The sequence below is a fragment of the Pimephales promelas genome, chromosome 15 (assembly GCF_988280905.1).
Source record: "Pimephales promelas chromosome 15, fPimPro1.hap1.1, whole genome shotgun sequence".
Lineage (NCBI taxonomy): Eukaryota > Metazoa > Chordata > Actinopteri > Cypriniformes > Leuciscidae > Pimephales > Pimephales promelas.
Window position 1 is genome coordinate 14,304,670 of NC_142783.1, and position 21,079 is coordinate 14,325,748.

Sequence of the window (21,079 nt, forward strand, 5' to 3'; positions counted from 1 at the left end):
CATTGCTCATCATTAGTTAATACATTTACTAATGTTAACTAATGAACCTTATTGTAAATTGTATAAAATTTTAACATTTTAGACATGTTGCCACAACATAAATCAATTTAGTTTAGCTACACATTTGTTGACCTTTATATTTGGCATTGTGGACAGTTTTGAAACCAAAATACAAGTTCACTGCCAGGACAAAAACAAGCATTTTGTGCATTTTCGACTCAAAACAATGCATGTCTATGAATTATTCACTGTTTCGCACTGTATTATTCAGGCGGGGTGTGTCAGAATGAGCTCACCACAATATGTTCTGATATAAATCAACGGGCATACCGTAATGTACCTCTTAAGGAAAGTGTGTCCATCTGTCATTCTATCACAAGCCAGTAGACTGATGAAACTACAGCTCAATATACAAAATACTGTGTATTTTACTGAGTACAGATGTAGGTACAAAAGTATATGATAACAAACTGTAAGGCTTAATGTAATAGAAAATAATTTGAAATCACTATCAATAATTTGAAAGTTAAATATTCTTTATATGGAGAGTATATAGTATATAAACAGTATATGCTTGTAAACACACTGTTCAAAAATTTAAAGCAGGTAAGATTTGCAAGTCTTTTATGTGCTCCAAGACTGTATATGTGATCACAAATACAGAAAAAATAGCAGTAATATTCTGAAATAATATTACAATTTAATATAGCTGTTGTCTGTTGTAATATATTTTAAAATGTAAATTATTCTTGTGATCAAAGCTGAATTTTCGGCATCATTACTCAACATCCTTCAGAAATCACTCTACGGTAATATGATGATTTGCTGCTCAAGAAACATTTTATACTTACCAATGTTGAAAACAATTTTGTTGCTTTATATTTTTGAGGATTGTTGGATGCATAGAAAGTTCAAAAGAATGGCATTTGTTTGAGATATAAGTCTTTTGTAACATTAAAAATGTCTTTCACTGCCACTTTTAATCAACGTAAAGTGTCCATTCTGAAAGAAAGTATTAATTTATTTTAGAAAAGTAGTGCATATATATATATATATATATATATATATATATATATATATATATATATAATACCATTACCCTAGTGATAAAAAAAAAATTCTTGTAAAGGAAATCTATTACAAAATAACATGGAAACCATCAGTAAGGTCTGTGCTTGTATGCATGATTAGCTTCATCATCATCATCATCATTGCCTGTCAGGTCAGATGTGGACTGGAAACTGCATCATTCTATCTAGAGAATCCAGCGCACCACTCCTGATTGGCTAAAAATGACATCATAGCAGGGTTACCATGTGATGATCAGGCTTTCCTTGCAGGCGCATTGTTTTCCTTCACTACATCCCCCCACCTTTCTCCTTTCAGTCTTTCTTTAGTGCTCTGGTGCAGTTGCAGTGCACCATTTGCGAACAATTCCCATAATACACCCTACCTCCTCTTCCCTCTGTCCTTCATTTCTCTGTTATTCAGTTTTAGGACCTCGTTTGCTGCATTTCTTGCTCTGTTGCCATGTGAAAAAACCCTGTATGCAGGCACACTACTCTCCACCTATAGCAGACAGCTGGATGACATCATCGTCTCCCCTCCCCCTGCGGCCTCCTTCAGTGATCACATCCAGCATATACCAAAACCAATGCTCCCCTACAGTTCGTATGGGTGGGTGGGTGATACTTTCTTGCACAAATGATGTCCTCATATTTCATTTACTGTATTAATTAACTACTAACTTTTGTTTTGCATTAACCCATGTGCATTAAGTTCCTTTGTTCTATTCACTTAAGACGTTGTCTGTGATCTAGGAGCCATTGGGAAATAAACTAGGTACAGTGTGTTCTGTTCCACCTTATTCAACATCCATATCAGGACCGCTGGGAGTATTTCTACCTCACCCGAGAGACCTCGGAAATGCAAACAGGTTCAAATAAGCACCGTTCACAAGTTCATCCTGCACATTTACAAATCCTGTTATCTAGAAACCATTCATCTGTGACATTAGAGGTGTGACTTGGTTGTAAAATCAGGTTCTTTCTACAAAATGAACGCTGTGTTGGACAAACTGTCTTTGGAATTGTGAAAACTCCAGTAGTTTGATTTGGCACAGGACCAGAGCAACAGATGGGCCATTGACAGACTGTTCAAACAGGCCCGCATCCAGACGGCCATGTTGGCAAGGTTATTTTGTCACAGTCATCCACAAGACTCCAGCCGTGAGTGAGTGAGAAGATGACACACAAATCCCCAGTCCTCCTCCGTTTTTAGACTTGACATTTCGAGCAGCTCCCAAAACCAGACCGAACTGGATTAGCACACGATGCTGCACGTAATTCAATTCTAAACTGAAATAACCTAAAAAAAAAAAAAATGGAAATGCATATTGATAGTTGCTCACAAATGTAGGATATGGAATATTTAATATTCTCTGATAGCTCCAATTTTCTAAAACAAAAAACAATACACTTCTGTTTTCTTATTAAATACACTACCAATATTACTACTTCTGCATAAAGCTGCATAATATGCCCTGTCCTTCTCTGTAGTCATAACCAGTTTTCAACAAAGAGTTAACCACCCCCTATCTGCACTCCCAGCCATTCCAGCCCATCAGGAGCCTGCATCCCTCTCGACCAATCACAGCGCTTGGAGGTGATGTCATGCTTTATCTAGCAGAGGTGGTGCTGATGCTGCCAGGTCGAGCATCCAAACAGCAGCAGACTGTCAGACTGAACGCAAGGAAAAGACCCCGACAGAAGATCACAGCACGCTGTCGGTGAGTTAAGGTGGAATTGCACATCATAACCTGTTATTTACTGTATTATACCTTTGCAGGACAAAAGAAGACTGCTGATCTGCAATTGATCGGACTAATGCAATTGCAGTTTTATTATCTATGGAAACTTCCATTTATTCTGTTTTGTTCTAGGGCAGAAAGATTTTTAGATTAGGTTGCACTGCAGATTTGCATGCTTGCTAGATTTAGAGATATGAGATACGATGTATATATAAAATAAGCATGAATTGTTGGGTTTTGCAATTGTTTAGTTTTAATATCACATCAGAAAGCAGTTATGCTTGAGATCATGTTGGTCTAATGCATAGTGCATTGTGAAGAATAGGAAAGTGCATTGTAAAGAATAGGAAAGTGCATTGTGAAGAATAGGAAAGTGCATTGTGAAGAATAGGAAAGTGCATTGCTTGTTTAAAATGTGGGCAAAGTGTGCATTGGAGGTGAGCATTCTAGTCTGCGCTGAGGGTGGTTGTGAGAGGTGAGATTAGATGTTGGTGTGCAAAAGGCCACGGCCCCTTTATAGAGCGGCACAACCTCTGCTTTCAAAACACCAAGCGATTATTTCGATCAGAAAGCAGTGGGAGGTTCAGAAAATGACTTGTATGTCTCTTGTTGGGCTCCAAAGCATGTTTTATTTATTACATCAGCTGTGTTGCTGGCATCAATAAAACAGGAGCTGATTTTGGGCTTTGTGTGCATGCAGTGCGACCCTCATGACTTTGGGAAAATGATGCACGTTCTCAAAGAATCAACATTTCGAATTTTCAAGTTGAAACGTTGAAAATGTCACAAAGTTTCAAAGGTGTTAGCTGGTGCAGCGATCGTGAGCGTGGGAATTGAGGGGGCACGGCGAGGGCAGAGGCAGGACGAAAGAGAGAGAATGATAGAGAGAAGAAGCGTAGGCAGAGAGACGATCATCAACCCCGAACAAACCAGATTCATTTACGCGAACGATTGCCATCAAACACATTACCGCTGATTTTGTCTGTTCCTTGCTTGGGTTTTGTGGATTTGAATAGATTTGTTCTTGGTATGTGATACTTACACTGCAAAAAATCGTTTTTTAAAACATCTAAAAGGCATTTACTTTGTGTAAGGAATTAAGGGTTCTGGGAATGCATCTTAATTTTTTTTAATATTATTATTATTTTAAACAGTTGTATGTATTAACAAAATTATTTTTAGTTTTTTTTTTTTTTTTAGATTTTTTTTAGTTATGCTTAAAACAAAAAATTGATGCAAAATGCTTAATTTAAATTTATTGCTTTATGACTTATTTAGTATAAATTGTTGATTTTGAGGACCTTTTATATGAGGACAAAAGACTGGATTCTGATTACATCATCGTTTCTCTCTCCTATAGGACCAGCTGAGTTTGAAAACGCTTTTGAGGACTCAGAAGAAGGAAGAGATGACTCTTGCAGGTACGTGTACATCCACATGTGAGCGTTGGAATGATGCGTGAGCACATGGCTTCAGTGGCATGAGCACAAAATAACCCGGTCTCTTTCTCTGTTGCAGCATACAGAGAGAAAATGAAGGAGCTCCCTCTAGTGTCTCTCTTCTGCTCCTGCATCCTGCCAGAGCCTCGGGAGAAGCCCACCAAGAAAACACAAGGTAGCCCATTTAAAGGTCTTTAAATCTAAAATCTTGTGTAATTACTGCATGTTAGTTAGATTTTATCAAAGTATTTTAACAATTAGTGACATTAATCAGTGTTGATCTTTCGTTTTAGATGTAGTGGACCTCAACCTGTGCATCATTAAAGACATGGAGGTGATCGAGCTAAACAAGCGGGCATCGGGGCAGGCCTTTGAGGTCATCCTCAGGCCACCATCTTTTGATGGTCAGAGGGAATTTCATCCCACTTTCCCACCTCGCAGGGACCCTTCGCTGGAAGAGATCCAGAAGAAACTGGATGCAGCTGAGGAGAGAAGAAAGGTGAGGAATATATATCATGATGGAGGAACACGTGTGATTATCATCGCTTTCACTTGCATATCTATAACGGAGAGTTCATTTGGCTTACCATATATACATCAATTCAAACTTTACATTAAACATTTTTTTAAGACAACCTCGGTTAGATATTTCAACGCTGGATATGCTCAGTGTAGCATTATTTATATACTATTATTTTGAGTTAGATTTACTTTTATATTTTTTAGTTTTCATTTTAGTTTTACTTTAGTTTAAGTCATTTTAATTACTTTTTGTCATCTTAATTTTGTCATTTTGTTAATTTAATTATATATATATATATATATATATAGCTTTAATGTATTTTAATTTCATTGTCAGCTTAGTACTTCAAATTTAATTTAGTCATTTCAGTTTGTTGCCAAGGCCAGTTTGTCGTGTAGGCTATTTGTATTTTATTTGATTTCAGGTTTCAGGTTTCATTTGAGTAAACAGTAACAACACTAGATATGTTTATAGTTGAGTCTCATACTGAGTTAGAATCTCAAACGTTATCTCCACAGTGTCAGGAAGCTGAACTTCTGAAGCACTTGGCTGAGAAGAGAGAACATGAACGAGAAGTGGCCCAGAAAGCCGTAGAGGAGCACAACAACTTCATCAAGATGGCCAAAGAAAAACTGGAGCAAAGAATGGAGATCAACAAAGAGAACAGAGAGGCTCACATCGCTGCTATGCTGGAACGTCTTCAGGAGAAGGTACGGCGAATCTCCACAGTTCTATTTTTAAAGATGCACCACTAGTGGCACAAAAGGGAATTGCAACCTGTTTGTAAAGTGAATATACAGGTTGCCCGGTACACATTGTACGACTATTCTTCTATACTATCTTGCATCGTAACCTATGATTCAATAGGTTTTATCATCGACATTGTACAGTCTACATACATGTTGTACAGTGTGATTTGTAATGATTGTATAATACATTAGGGCATGACTTTCTGAATGGTTTGGGCTTGTTTGGAAATAGACATTCTGTTTGCAATTCTGTTTGGTGCCACTAGGAAAAATCTTTTTTAAAGCTTAGACACTTTAGGGTTGAGATTGTTCTATTATTTAATAGTTTTTCTTCCTTTTGTCTTGTATTTTTCCAGGACAAGCATGCTGAGGAGGTGAGGAAAAACAAGGAACACATTGAACTGGACTGGGATTAGAATCAAGAGCATTTCTTTTCCAGATTTTTTAAAAGAAAACGACAAAATAAGGCCTAGCAGGTCTTAGTCATGTTAAGAAAGGCTTTGCTTTGCAATTGACAGCGATTTGAAGGCCTATCCTGCGCTATTTGCAGTTTGCTGCAGCACAAAACGCAGTATGTTGTGGATGTGGAATTGGGCATCAGTTGGAAAATGCAAAAAAGGCGTTTTGTTTTGTGGTTTTGTTTACCGCCAAACTGTGTAAAATACACAAGTCGTCATCAATCCTTCTAGTCTTTAGTAATAGCTTTGCATGCACTGATAGGGTAAAGATAGAAACTACTGAGTGACCATGTTGTAATGCTGTGATTTAGCTGTTTGTAACATTGTGTATTCAGAGAGGTGATGTGTACTTGGCACTGTAGTTCTGCTTTGTATTTATGTCTTAGAGTTGGTGTCTCATAGAAGAATCCCAAAACAAACCAGTAGAATATCTGTTAGTTAACGTATAGTGTATTGAATGTGTCCGAAACCAAAGTTTTAATGCTTGCATGCCGTGATGCACTTGATAAAAACTTGATGTGCAAAAGCCATTTGCTGTGTGAAAGTGTGGTTTTTGTCCTGATATTAATTGCTATATCTCTGAACTTTATGTTCCAGGTGCCTTGAGACCTTCCCACAACACACGCTGATCATATGGGAGAACATTGACCAAAGGACTCACTATCACGCTGAGCTTATTAGCTTGGATCATATGAGATTATGACTCTGAAACCCGATTATATGATATCATTATATCATTGTAAGGTATGATGGCCATGTTGTCAGATGAACAGAACTGGCCGGCCAACAAAGATCCCGACGGAATCTTTACTACCTTAATCTGAGAAGCGCAGAGAAGTGTTTGTCTCTGTGACGAGCTTGTATTGCCAATAGTGCCAAAAAATGAGTGAATGTGAGTGGTAACTGTGTGTGTTTATGAATATTTGGACGGTTTCATGTACTTTGCCCATGTGGATGCAGTCAGTTTGTCTTCTGTCCTGTCTTTAAGGCTCTATTTTTGGTAAACTGCTCAAGCTTTTGCCGCTGTACATATGTTCACTTGCCTCACGATCAGCTGGTGTCTGATTTGGCTATATAATTCTGTACAGAAATTGTGATATATTTTAGAGGCAGAGGGAATTAAAAGACTGCTGGTATAGTTTTGTCCTTGTGACTTTATTCAACCTCATTTTTAAATGCTTTAAAAAAAAACAGACCATCAGATGAAGCATTGTAGTATTTTTTTCTCATTTATTGCAATCTTAAAAACAGGTTTGTATCAATAAATAAATAATGAATTCAAATTATTATCACACAAAAATCCAGTAAAAATAAATAACTTGCATTTGCAAACACATAATAAATTAGATTATTAGACAGATCAAGTCGGTTGAGGGTGTGAATCTAAATTTTTCTGGTTCTTGAAAAAATGTTTAATATCAAAATAAAGCAAAAATTAAAATCCAGTGGAAATAAATAAATATCCTACATTTGCAAACACGGTGGAAATCTGAGATAACATAAATAAATTATAAAGTCTTAAGTCATACGCCTTAAGTTTTAGAATAGGAAGAATACCAGCGACATCAGTAGGAAACATCTACAATACTGTAACTCATTTTAAATGTGTTCTACATATGGACGAATGCAGGTGCATCCCACTGCGATGGTTTTGTACTCAAGTCGAAAGGAGTAGTTGTGCTTTTCTCCTCGAATTCTCCTCAAGACCATGATTTGGGTGTAAATAGGTTTGGACTGGAAATTCTGGTCCTCCACCAATTCTAAACTGGTATAGCTTAAACATCCAGTAAGAGAACACTTGGCCTCTGCGATGCTAGAAGGGTACAGGTTCTCGTCATGCGTAAACCTATGAAACAAAATGAATCATGTGCAATTTTAGGTTAGCGGGTTGCAACTGTCACAATCTATCAAAACGCTCTTAAAAATAAGCGTTCCAAAAGGGAATGAGATTCGCAGCAATGGCTTAGAAGAGTCATTTTGGGTTCCCCAAAGAAGCTTTCAGTGAAGAGGTCATCATTTCAATAATCTAAGGTCCGGTTTCACAGACAAGGTTTAATCCAATTAGGACATTTAAGTACCTTTTATAAATATTTTAGTCTGGGATAGGGCTTAAGCCTTTTTTTAAAACCAGGGGTAAAGAACCTTTTATTTATAAAAGAGCCTTTAGTGCAATGGAAATGTTGAAGGTTCTTCATGGAACCATAGATTAGAATTAGAACCTTTAGGGTATATAGGACAAGGTCTTACGTGTAGGTCCATGGAGAGAGGGAGTCGTTGTTTATTGGTTGGATCGGTTTGGCCGCTTTGAACTCAGAATCCAATATCAACCGGTATGATGATGACGATGGATCCGATTCTTCTGATGCCCTGTGGTGGCCGATTCCTTTCCTCTGAAGATTTTTTGAAGGTGCCCCCTCAGCTCCAAATGATATCAAAACGATCCCCATCAAACAAGCCACCTGCGAAACACACACACAATGTCATTTTACACACATTTTTGTGACTTCAGCAGCAAAAACATCAGTCATAGTTAGCAGGACATCCTTTAACAATTCAGCAATACTCACCATGAGGAACTGGATGTTTAACGCTGATGACATTGTTGCATTCATTTCTGTCTCGAGATTTTGACCTATTCTTTTCAGATGTCTTCTGTCAGTCTTAAGTCTATCTGTTCTAGATTTGCAGTGGTAAGTGCAGTTTATATAGAGAGGCCTTCGTGCGTTCGCAGCAGTGTAGGAGCATTTCCTGTGATGTATTCTCCCCTTTGATGTTACTTTATGTTGTCATATTTAATGCGTCAGCATAAATCACTGTAAGTATTGTGACTCTCAATGTGTTTCTTTTGACAAATTTGACAATATGATCCACCTCATAAAATTCCCAATTTAGAAAGATACAATGTAATCACTTTCTGGGCTGCTTTTTAAATGTTTTTTTTTTTTTTAACTAATTCAACTGAATTTTAGTGGACGTATAAAGTCATTGATGTCATAGCAGAACTATTGATGTGTTCTAATTGCATTTGAACCCCATTGACATTCACTGGGGAAAAAGATCTTTTACCCCCCTTTAACACCCACCCCTCCTTAATAAAATAAAAGTTTATTTTATTACATAAGAAAACAGCATGTACCTGCAAACTTAAAACTACAGATTTTCTTAGAACTATCATCACTTTTATGAGCCATTTTTCCAATGAATTTGAACCAACTGGTGAATTTTAGTGGATGTATGAAGTTATTGAGTCCAAAATTTCCAAATATGTCTTTACTTAATATTAAACTCATCTTTTTATTTTGGCTTATAATGCAATGAAATTAATAGATTACACCTTTTATTGGCGGAAGTGTCTAAATACATTTGTGGCCACATATAATTGTGTTTAGTGCACCTTAGCAACCAAGCTACTAACATAACCTACTTTCTCTGACAAATGTCTCACTTTTATTCCGATCATGAGGTACATATTAGCATGCTGAATGAAATTCTTGCTGCATATGATTCTGACCGCTATATTTCAGCCCCCATGTTGCCTTTAGTTTAATTCCAGTGACCTCATTTGACATAGTTTGCAAACGGAGACTTCCGCCCCAGTGTCTGTAATGGCTTGGATCTCACCGATGCGCAATTTCCCACTGGTGCTGGTTTACGACTGCGTCAGATGCGGTGCAATTGCGGTTCCTCGAAAATTTAAAGGGTTTGGGTGGTGGATGGTGGGGGGGGGGGAGACCGCATTTTCATGTGAAAATCAGAATTGATGCACTTGAAGTTGAATTCCATGCATTTCAGTTGTCACTTTTCAATGTTCTTTCGTTAGCATAACATTTTTCACAGTTTATAAGCCTTTATTCAGTATTTAATTTTGTGATTTTAAAGGGAAAATTCATTCTTGGGGTTTCGAACAGAAAAGAAAATGTTTTGAACGATCGTACAGGTTTGAAAAGACTTAACTGCCTTTAAAAAAGGCCTCTGTATGTTCATCTTCTTAGGCCATTTAACCGTTGGAAATGTGACGCAGGCATCTGACCTACTTCTTGGATTTTCTCCTACTTATACTCATGAAAGGGATTACAGTCAGTCAACATCTAGGAACAGGGGTTTTCGTAGTGACCCATATAAGACCACAGTTTTGAAGACTCCTTAAAAGAGCTGAATCACTAACCCCAGTTTACACGCAACAAATCGGTTACCTTTTTTTCACAGTTTCATCACTTTTTCACAGTTTCATCGATACTCCTACTCTGGATTTTTTACTACTGAAAGGCATATTGTGAATATTTCTATTAGGGTTCATATTATTTATAATCTTTTACATTTTTGAGTTAGCGTTGCCATTAGTTATGATGAATATTACAATGCACCTACATATCAACTAACTCTCAATAGAGTATTAGTGGACTGTCTGCTTAATTCTTGCTAACGTTTTATTTTGATGCTCCCCAACAGACATTCAACTGACTATAAGTAACTTTACCAGTACATGTCAACTTATTGTACTTACCCTAACCCTACATGTCTTCGTATACTTACTATACTACGAAAATGTCCATACTATGGAAGTCAATGGCTATGCCGTCAAATGTTTGGTTACTCATATTCTTCAAAATATCTTCTTTTGTGTTCAGCAGAAGAAATAAAAACATACATGTTTGGTTCGAGGATGATCAAATGATGACAGAATTTTCATTTTTGGGTGAACTATCCCTTTAAATCAAAATATATTTACTTGTCTTTTTAACTGAAAGTTTGTGTTTAAAACAAGTTAAAACTGCACTAGCAGATATTTTAAGCATACACTCACGTTTCAGATAACTGACAAAGGATTAATCACAAGAAGTGAGAATGAATTATATATTTTCTTGGTCATTGTTACACTGAAATTTGGCTGCACCTAAAGTTTCATATTTCTTTGACTTTGAAAAGCGATTAACTTAATCACATAAATAGATCTAAGGCTCTTTTTTTTCAAGAGAAATTGAATTCAAGATAATTGTTATATCCACATTTGTCGTCACCATGGCCATGCTCACGGTTTCATTTTACCCACACAGTGAGTGGAAATCAAATAATATATTTTACTGTGGTGAAATTACACAATCACTCATTGGCCAACTAATACTATCATAAAAGCAGATCTAATTTACAGGATGCTATGCTTCCTTTCATCAAAAGTAGAAATGAGGTCAGTGATTTGCTGAGTAGCTTCCGCTCGCTGTGTGAATGGTGTGTCATCAGTCAGTTTGAAAGTAAAAAGCAAAAAAAAAAAAAAACGACACAGAGAGGATTCCCGCACTGGGTGCTGCCACATCAAAGAAGAGGGCACCCATGATAAACCTGACCATTAATGGACAAAACATACCAACTGTAACTACTGAGACAAATCAGACACAATTATGTGTTATATTTAACAAATAATAACCTTTAAAACTCACTCTGGGATCTATGGTCCCATCCCCCCAACAAGGGCAAGAAGGGTCTACTACAACCAGATAAGTTGTTTTATTGCTGTTAAAAATGGGTCACCAAAGATCAACAACCCTTAAAACAGACTTTCATGCTTTAATTTATGGACAAACTGATCTGTAAATGAACATGCACCCCAGGACACTGTGTGAATGCTTTACCTAATGCTTTAAAATCCTTCTTCAGGAACTTCACGAAAAGTTTCATTGCAATGGTCATGTGTACATTTAGTGAGGTGCTCTGAAAATGATAAGCTGATTTCTTTTCATAGTTAAATGAATCTTTTCCATAGTTTCATTTCCTGCTTCCGGTTTCATTCTGTTACTCACCATTTTACCTATGCATGTATGTGTGTTTAGATTTGCTATGTTTGTGATTTAGTTGGCAAGGCAAGTTTATTTAAATAGCACATTTCATACACAATGGAATTTCAAAGTGCTTTACATAGAAGGAATTAAAACAATCAATATAAATAAGAATAATTAAAACAGTTTAGAGTAAAAATAAAATAAAGTAATATCCCTATCTGAGATTGAAGAAGAAGATATTGAGCTGGTTTACGGTGCTACTGGACCTTCAGCTCAGGGACGTACTCTGCTGGGTTGGTGCTACCAGTAATGACTCCACAAGTCAGGGATGTCCACTCAGACTTATGGTCCCCTATACTCACATAATAACCTCTCCCTTCTAAGTATGACCTGAACCATTTTCTATCATGTAATCAAACAGCAATAGAGAAAGATTCAGGCCACGTTTACACAAAGCCGGGTAATTAGCAAAACGAATATTTTCCCCCTCTCCATTTTCAAAAATAACATCGTTTACAAACCCGCATAAATACGCCGTTGAGCGCCATCATAACTATGCTAAACCTATGGCGGCAGTGTAGGGGTTAAGGATAAAGCCATGCAAGCCAATCAGAATCCTGGAATCGATAAGCGAGAACCTAAAACGCTGTTTCTCCCAGTTTGCACGGCAACACAAAACCGGCGTTTTCAGAAATCTCCACTTTGGCCGGAGTTTTTAGAAATAATAGTTTTCAGTGATTAAAACGGCGTTTTCGTGTAAATGAGAGGGCAAAACGCAGAGAAAGATATGCGTTTTCCCATCGTGTAAACAGGGCCTCAGGAACACTTGGTTCCCGCTTGTTTTGTAAACATTCAAGAAAGTTACTGTTGTCATAGCGGGGACCCGACACATATCACTGAGAGTTGGTATCAGTTGTTTTTGGTTCACCTCGAGCAGATGGAGGAGAATTTGAGCCTTGGCGGCGTGGCAGAGGCCGAAGAGCTCTCAATGGGGGAGGGCGAGCTGTGCCCGCAGGCTTTTGTGATTGGGGGGCCTGCTGGGGGCTTGCAGCAAAAGAGTAGGATAGTTTGGTTTCAGCATACACCAGTTTTTCCATTTTCTCTGAGAAGCACAGAAGTGGAGATTCTGGCGAGAGGGATAATGTGTCTGAGGAGAGGGGCTGTTGCTCTGGTGTTATTGGAGGCTGTAATATGCTGTCCTGGTTTCCCTCGCTGTTTTCCAGAAAGTTGTCCTTAGGAGCTGACTCTTGGAGCAGTTCTGATGTGTTCCGGTCGGTCTGTGGTGAGCTCTGTGGGCAGGGCTCTTTGTGGGCTGAGATTGTGTCTGTGAGCAGTTGTTGTGGCTGCATGGTGTTATCGTTGTCCTTGTGTGATGTGTCAACATGTCCAATCAGGTGCTGAAGTGAAGTCCTGTGGTCATTCATACTATGTCCAGGTGTGTGTGCGCCATTCAGGTTGAATGGATTGGCACACACTGCAGAAGGATGATGGAGGGAGAAGTAGATATTGTCCTTTAGCACTCTTGAACCAAGTTTGCTTGGGTGGATCCCATCCTGTAGAAACAGTTGCTTTTGACTCCAGAAAAGATTGAAGTTGTCAATGAAGTTTACTTCTTTTATATTGCAGGTTTTTTGCAGCCATGTGTTGAGAAGCCGTGAAAACCTGCTTGTTCGTCTTGCTGGGAGTGGTCCACTGATGAATGTCTGAACTTTCAGTCTTTTAAGTGTTTCCAAAAGTTAATTGAAATCCTTCTTATGGAGTTCTGACTGCTCTTTATGAATATCCTTTTTCCCCACATGAATGATCACACATTTTTTTCCACATGAGTTGATTTGCAGTCTTTTGTTTCACCAGAATATTCTGAAGTTCCCTATTTACATCAGAAGTTGTTGCTTGTGGAAAGCAGCACATGGTTGTATCCCTGATAATAATGTTTCTGATTATGGAGTCACCCACTATCAGAGTCCTGAGCCCGGCTGTGCTCTGAGCTGAGTGCCGCTGTCTGCTCGACCTTGAGCGCCAGTTAGCAGTGTTAGTTAGAGGCTGATTCAGTCTGTGTTCTATTAAATCACATAAATCACATTCAGGGATTCCTCATTCATTAATGCTTCAAATCTGTTCTCAAGATGTATAGGCGGGGGTAGGAGACCAGTGTTTGCAATACTTGTCAGAGCCGTATCTGGGGTAGAGAACGCTACTGCGGCAATATGTGATGCTCGTGACAATCTGATGTCTTGAGTGCCTTTGGGTCTCATGCCCTGTTTGTGCCATCAATTTGTAAGTCGGTTGGCTTGTTTCTCTACACTCAGTGTGGCCTGTATTGGAGAACTAGATTCTTGGGACTCACCGGCAGTGTGCTGAGGGCGTCCATGGCGAAGCTCTGTTGTGTGTTCCGTCTGGTTTGGTGGTCCGCAAGTAGCTTTGTTTCAAGAACTGCAATCGTTTGTAAAAGGCTCTGACAGTTAGTGCAGCAAGTAGATTCCAGATGAGGCATTTTCTCTTATCCTTTGGAATGTAAGCTTTCAGTGGGAGGCTGGTCAGAGAAAAGAATTCTGCTTTTTTGTAGTAAACAAGCGTTTGACTGTGCTGGTTTGCTGAAGTTATAATTAGGTGATAAAGGCAGATAAAATATAATATAAAAACGATAGAGCGATTAAAAAAATATAAAAGCGATAGAGCAAAGCGGTAAGCAAGAGTGTCCATACAGGAAGTTAAAAAAGCTATAGTTAATAAAACTTGTGCACAATACATATTTGGTTCTATTTCTCTGCTTGCAACAAAGTTTATTTCACGATTTAGATTTTGACTACAGGGTTAGTAGTAATGTACAGTAAGAAAGACCTCTCCCTCCCCCGGAAATGAACATTTCTTAGAATAAATAAACAATTAACACTGAGTGTTCACGGCACAAACAGGTGGATTGATTGTAATATTACTTTTACTACATTAAGTTAATTCTATTAACTGATCCAAATTTTCATAATCAATTATAGCAAGTTATGACTGATTTTTGATATTTCTTTAGAGCTAATTTGCTACACCAACTACAAAATGTTGCTTTATAATTGTTGTTTGTTTTTGATTGGTTGCTTAATTTTTCAACAAAAAAAGACACAATTAAATGACAGATAATAGAAGAAAAAGAAAGAATCAACAGAATGAAAAAAAAACAGCTGCGTTTGCAACCAAAAGTGGTTGCACGGTTATGTGGGTGGTGAAAATAGGCCTTAGTTTCTCTGAGACACCGCACAGAGACACTGTATCAGTGAAATCAATCTATCAAGAACACTTCTCACTTTGACGCTGGGATAATCTCCCATGCATCTGTATACCAACCTACCACAGCATCTATGTGAAAATAAGCTAACATTATATAATGGTTTCAGTACGGCGGAATTTCCCTAAAGGCTCTTCAGATGCCAAATGGCTTGATGAGGGTCAATCGCCGGATAATCAACTTTCGTTATTGATAAAAAGTGCACTGCTTCATTTTTTTTTTCCTGCTTATTCATGCAATTACAAATATTTGTAATTATACAAAGAATGGACCAGTACACTGGCACATTCATTCATGCATTGGTCTCTGCATTGTTCAAACATGTACTGATCTGATTTAAATGAGAGTGATGTAAAGTGTGTAAAAGTAATTATTTACAATGACATAACATTCACAGTTCCATATGGAACCTTTTGGGTTCATTCATTATCATTTCCGGATTAAATAACATCAAATAACATCAAACATCAAGATCCTAAAATGTATTGAATGCATGTGAATGATCACAAAATTTAAGATATGGGGATTAGAAAATGTATATATTTATATCATTTTATTAATCAATGTCACACAAAGAGTGCCATTTCAGTTTTTCTTCTCTGAAAATCTGCATGATTAAAATGTGATATTAAGTTACTATATTAAGATATTAAGTTAATTGAATTACAAAATGTTGCAGAATAATGTAATATATGAAGGAATAATAGCCTATAAAGAACCTTTTTGCCAAAAGGGTTCTTTCTTGTCATTATAGAACCTTTTAGCATAAAAGGTTGTTTGAAATTGAGTAAAGAAGCCTATGCTTCATGTATAAAACCCCAATGAACCCTTTTTTTCTGTCGGGGAGATGTTTATTTGACAGAAACTGGACATTTTATTCATATATCCATCAACAAAAATTGACATTTGGCACACTTTGGCACTTCATCACAATGATGCTTTCCAGTTGCTTTCCATTAAGTTACACCAAACATTATTCATTCTTAAACAATAAAAAGTTTAATGGAGTTCTATTTAGAACCCTTAAAACCTCAATTATAAAGAACGCTGGGAACGCGCATTACTACATTTTTTAGAAGGCTTTATGCTAAAAAGTTACTATACGAAGAAATGTCTTTCTTCATAACATAAAGTATGTTTACAAGTGTGTGTTTACAAGTCATGAGATTTTATTGTCTATTAAATTGTCTTAAAACAAAATTAATTAAAATTAAATCCATAAATGTATCATTTGAAGGTTCTATAACCACTTGACAGATCCCTTTCAGATTATCTTGTACATTTTCTTCTAGTGCCATAATGAATGAAAAACCTCACTGATAACAATATTAATTGTTTATTCAAGAGTATTAAACCGGTATAAAATGTGGCCATAAAAAGAAGAAAAAAAAATGTTTTCACGCACTCTGCAAGTTGTTAATCAAACTTTTCCCAATATTTATCCATGCATAAAACTTAACCAGTGATAGAACCAAATAGTTTCCGAAACATGACTTAAGAAATCTAAAATCTTGATAACTCACCCCAAAAGCCAAATTTTTATGATTCATCATTTTTTTCCCAACCAAAATTCGATAAAATAATCCTGCAACCTTGCCAACGCAGACCGATCTTTAGTCCGTAGGTCAGATTACTGGCAATGAGTGGCAAAATGTAGGTCTAAACGCTACCCCTCACCTATCAATTGATCTGATGAACGAATCCAGGTCAGAGGTAGGCCATATTATCTATGCAATCACGATCAAGCATTGCATAAATAGATGAAGTGAACGAGAAACATTTTCACTGCGGAAGAGATTGAGAAGAAGGCATTAAAGATGTTTCTGAACTTCCTCAACGCTAAATACATGGTGAGATGACCGAAACGAGCATAGATATTTAGCTGAACTCTATTAGCTAGCCTAATGCTAACACTATTCGCTTGTTTACAACAATTGCTTCACTAAAGATTCATCTTAAAACTTTTTAGATTAAGTTAAATGTAATATGTTGTGACAAAAAGAGGCCTAAACTCAGAAATGGTTTGAGCCTTTGCGACTGCAAATTGTCTTCATGGATGAATTTAAATGTAATATAATAGCAGATAATGATCTCTCTCTCAGGTTTTGCTCTGTGCACTGGCGAGCCTCACGTTTGCCAAACAAAAGCCGAAGCAAGTATGTGACACTGATTTGACGATTTCCGATGACTTCTATGGCTCTCCTTCAGAGGACATGGTGGGAAATGGCAACATCCACAACAACTCGCTGTCTGCATGGACCTGGATGTGAGTCACAGAAGCAAATTATACTTTCAACAAAGTGCATTAAAAATGATTTAGAGTTACAGAATGATGTAGATGGCTGTTTAGTTTACCCTGTTGAGAATTAGCCTAAGCTGTTTGACTGGTCTTAGCTGGTTTAAGATGCTGGGGCTGGTCTCCCAGTTTGGCCTAGCTGGTGTTCAATTGGGTGTTCTCCCAGCCTGACTATCTAAAGAAGTGGTCAAACCCCTCTAAAACCGACCTGCTAAACTAGCTACAAGCTAAGGCTGATATTAGTTATTGGATTTTTCTTTCTTTTCTTTTCTTTTTTTTTTTTTGGCCCCAGCAAATACAAAAAGTTTAATAAAGCATCAGGAATTTATATCCATGTTTGGGAGGTTAACATGAAGCTAGCTCTCGTAGCAACTCTGCGATATAAAGTGAAAGCATTTTAAGGTAGGCCATGCATGTGATGTCAGTGTGAAACATCAAGTAGAACATGCAGGTCTTGGTTAGGTCTGTGGGTTTTGTGTCACTGAAATAACCACCTTGTTTTCTCTGTTCTCTGTTTAGACCAACGATTTCACACAACAGAATCCCACAGGTCATCTTTGAAGCCCAGTGCAAATCAGAATATTGCACCTTTCCCACTGGTGTGGATGAGAGACTGAACTCTGTACCCATATATCAGGACATCATGGTTCTGAAAAAGGATTCAAAGGACAAGAAGTGCTTCAGAGCAACTTTTGAGAGAGTTATAGTCGGCTGTACATGTGTATGGGCCAAAACTTCCTAAAATGACTTGCATGTGTCCATGTTAGAATGAATTTATTTATTTGTTCCAATGAAACTGTGACTTGTGCGTTTTAATGGATTTTAATTTATTTTGTTGACAAAATAGTTCCTGAATACTTTTTCTATTATTTACATTTAATAATTGAACAGACACATGTATGTGACACTTATATTTATGTAGAAATCTTTTTAATATTTAAACACGTTGATAGTTGTATTTGACAAATTAACAATACAATTTATGAATCATAAAACACCAATTTATCACTGGTCCTTATCTGTGCACTCTCTGTAACTAAACTGGTGCCTTGAGAAAAAAAAAACGGGAATTAAAGACATAGAGCCTAAATAAAAAAAATACACGTTGGCCTCTGTTGTCATGTACTTCAAATATAGTAATCGTAAATAAAACCCCAAATCTAGAAAAGTTGGGACATTTTGTAAAATGCAATAAAATCAAGAATCTGTGATTTTAATAAACTGACAAAAAAACTTACAGAAATTACAAAGAATTTCCAATGTTTTTTGACTGAACAACTCAATTGTATTTTGTAAATATAAACACATTTTTATTTTAATGGCTGCTACACACTTCAAAAAAGCTGGAACAGAGGCAAAACAAAAGTGAAAAGTTTATAGAATATCCAAGTTAAACAGTCCACAATAAGTTGCTGAATTTGGTAATAGGTGAGGGTATCATGATTGACTGTAAAATGGAGCAGCGGCATGACCTTGTCATCTGAACTAAAATCCAGACATGCTTGATGAACCGAAAGGCACGTAACTCACCCACTCACTTAACTGAGACTAAAACAAGAAGTAAGACTGAGGGGCTGATTACGATTCTCGAATCCACTTCTGCTTCAATGTATATAGTATCTATTGAGTGATTATAATGAAGGTTTTAATCAATATTTTTCCTTCTAAATATCAAATGAGTTGAATGACTTCTCTTTGTTATAGAAGTTACCAGTGTGATTACTAAAATGTTCTTTTCGTGTATGCTCTAATATCGGTATTTGCAGCCCGTTCTCATCCCAAGGTGTCATATACTTTTGCCAATGCATATCTGTGATGATACTCAGGACGGAAGCAATAGCCAGTGCAAAGTGAATTTATTTACAATATAAACTCTCAGAAACAATAGTCAGAAGACTGAAGAAAACTCTCAGGTCCAGGATGAGTGTGCAGTCAGGAACCACAGCCAGCAGGAGAGCGTGACGCAGGGACTGAGACAGTTAATCCAGGAACAGGTGAAGAGAAAGCTGGTGGTGAGAGTCCAGTGGTGCAGATCAGGTGAAGTAATCTAAACGTCAGTGAAACAGGAACACGAGGAGAACAAAACACAGGAACTAGACGCGGGAGCTTCAACAATGATCTGACAAGGTGAAAGACAGAGCACTAAATAGGTGACTGAATAGTCTGCAGCTGTCGCTGATGATAGCAATCAGCGGTAACGCCCACATGAAACAATTAGCACACATGAGACACACAAACACACACAAGACCAGAATGAGACAGCGGATCTACCAACCGTGACAGTACCCTCCCTCTTAGAAAAACCTCCTGCCGTTTCCTGATGAACCCAACTGTCGACTGTAATCATCCATAAGTGAGTGAGGATGTCTCTAGCAGGTACCCAACTCCTCTCCGGACCGTAACCTTCCCAGTCCACCAAGTAATGGAATCCACAACCCCTCCATCTCGAGTCCAGAATACAGCTTACCGAATAAGTAGGCTCCCCGTCTACAAGTCGGAGTTGGCGGATTAATATGAGAGTAAAACACAGGCTTGATTTTTGACACATGAAAGGCGGAATGAATTCTCCTGTATGCCGGAGGAAGTTTGAGGCGGACTTTCTCCGGACTAATAATCTTGGTGACAGGGAACAGGCCTATAAATTTGGGAGCTAACTTGTTAGAAACGGAACGGAGCGCAATGTTCTTGTAAGAAAGCCACACTTTTTGACCCACGACGTAAATGGGAGGCCTTGACCGGTGGCGATCGGCCTTAGCCTTAGTGCACGCCCCCACCTGGAGCAGAGTCTCCCGGACTCTGGTCCATGTGCAGTGGCACCTCTGGAGAAAGGCGTGGGCGGAGGGGACCGCGACCTCGGATTCCAGATTCGGAAAAATTGGTGGCTGGTATCCTAAACTACACTCAAACGGAGAGAGGCCCGTAGATGACACTGGTAAAGAGTTGTGTGCGTACTCAACCATAGACAGTTGTTGGCTCCAGGATGAAGGATTCTTGGATACCAAACATCACAACATTCTCTCCAAATCCTGGTTGGCTCACTCGGTCTGCCCATTACTCTGGGGATGATAACCCGAAGACAAGCTAACCATGGCTACCAACAATCTACAAAACTCTTTCCAAAATTTGGACACAAATTGGGAACCCCTGTCATAAACTACGTCCATTGGGAGACCGTGTAACCGAAAGACGTGATCAATTACTGTAACCGCTGTTTCCTTGGCTGAAGGTAATTTGGGCAAGGGAATGAAATGTGCCGCCTTCGAAAACCTGTCCACTACGGTTAAAACAACCGTCATGCCATTAGAGGGCGGGAAGGCGGTAGCGAAACCTAGCGCTATGTGTGACCAGGGTCTCGAAGGGACAGACAGCGTTTGGTGTAACCCATCAGGAGGTCGGTTAGATCTTACCTATGGCACAAACTGAGCAAGCCAAGACAAAATTGTGAATATCACGAGGCATAAATGGCCACCAGAATCGTTGCTTTACTAAACATTCGGTTTACTCCTGGATGGCAAGCCACGTTGGAACTATGCCCCCTTCTAAGGCCATCTTAACCTTCGATTCAACCTCTTATCTGAGTGCGGAGATGACAACTTTCTCAGGTAAAATACACTCGGGAGTAACCCGGCGTTCGGATGGATCAAAAATACGAGATAAAGAATCAGGCTTGATGTTTTTGGAGCCTGGGTCATATGAGAGTAAAAAATCAAAACGTCCGAATAAAGTGCCCACCGAGCCTGCCTGGAGTTGAGTC

At 38.1% G+C, this 21,079-nt stretch overlaps 3 protein-coding genes across 4 annotated transcripts; 2 read left to right on the top strand and 1 right to left on the bottom strand.

Annotated features, from left to right (window-relative positions):
* Positions 1 to 2,675: 2,675 nt before the first annotated feature.
* Positions 2,676 to 7,114, top strand: stmn4l (stathmin-like 4, like). Of its 2 annotated transcripts, XM_039673050.2 has the most exons (7): positions 2,679 to 2,788; positions 4,170 to 4,230; positions 4,328 to 4,423; positions 4,542 to 4,747; positions 5,290 to 5,481; positions 5,877 to 5,894; positions 6,576 to 7,114. In XM_039673050.2, exons 2-7 carry the CDS (start codon positions 4,218 to 4,220, stop codon positions 6,582 to 6,584), a joined length of 534 nt encoding a protein of 177 aa, XP_039528984.1. In that variant the 5' UTR covers positions 2,679 to 2,788; positions 4,170 to 4,217; the 3' UTR covers positions 6,585 to 7,114. The 2 variants fall into 2 exon arrangements, with proteins under 2 accessions (XP_039528992.1, XP_039528984.1); XM_039673058.2 differs by lacking the exon at positions 6,576 to 7,114 and having other exon boundaries at positions 2,676 to 2,788; positions 5,877 to 6,508.
* il17a/f1 (interleukin 17a/f1) lies at positions 6,987 to 8,662 on the bottom strand. Its single transcript, XM_039673068.2, has 3 exons — positions 8,546 to 8,662; positions 8,226 to 8,437; positions 6,987 to 7,824 (listed from the first exon to the last, which is right to left on the bottom strand). The coding sequence occupies exons 1-3, from the start codon at positions 8,588 to 8,590 to the stop codon at positions 7,578 to 7,580; spliced, it is 504 nt and encodes a 167-aa protein (XP_039529002.1). The 5' UTR covers positions 8,591 to 8,662; the 3' UTR covers positions 6,987 to 7,577.
* An 8,033-nt stretch (positions 8,663 to 16,695) lies between these two features.
* il17a/f2 (interleukin 17a/f2) lies at positions 16,696 to 18,157 on the top strand. Its single transcript, XM_039669916.2, has 3 exons — positions 16,696 to 16,879; positions 17,132 to 17,295; positions 17,845 to 18,157. Exons 1-3 carry the CDS (start codon positions 16,847 to 16,849, stop codon positions 18,065 to 18,067), a joined length of 420 nt encoding a protein of 139 aa, XP_039525850.2. The 5' UTR covers positions 16,696 to 16,846; the 3' UTR covers positions 18,068 to 18,157.
* The last annotated feature ends 2,922 nt before the right edge of the window (positions 18,158 to 21,079 follow it).

Bases quoted from the DNA above. Each gene is read 5' to 3' on its own strand.
- il17a/f2 (XM_039669916.2), top strand. From the start codon at position 16,847: ATGTTTCTGAACTTCCTCAACGCTAAATACATG. The intron at 16,880-17,131 runs GTGAGATGACCG...TCTCTCTCTCAG, and splicing joins TCCTCAACGCTAAATACATG to GTTTTGCTCTGTGCACTGGC. The intron at 17,296-17,844 runs GTGAGTCACAGA...TTCTCTGTTTAG, and splicing joins CTGTCTGCATGGACCTGGAT to ACCAACGATTTCACACAACA.
- stmn4l (XM_039673058.2), top strand. The intron at 4,748-5,289 runs GTGAGGAATATA...TTATCTCCACAG, and splicing joins CAGCTGAGGAGAGAAGAAAG to TGTCAGGAAGCTGAACTTCT. The intron at 5,482-5,876 runs GTACGGCGAATC...GTATTTTTCCAG, and splicing joins TGGAACGTCTTCAGGAGAAG to GACAAGCATGCTGAGGAGGT.
- il17a/f1 (XM_039673068.2), bottom strand. From the start codon at position 8,590: ATGAATGCAACAATGTCATCAGCGTTAAACATCCAGTTCCTCATG. The intron at 8,438-8,545 runs GTGAGTATTGCT...TGTGTTTCGCAG, and splicing joins TAAACATCCAGTTCCTCATG to GTGGCTTGTTTGATGGGGAT. The intron at 7,825-8,225 runs GTAAGACCTTGT...TTTGTTTCATAG, and splicing joins CTCTCTCCATGGACCTACAC to GTTTACGCATGACGAGAACC.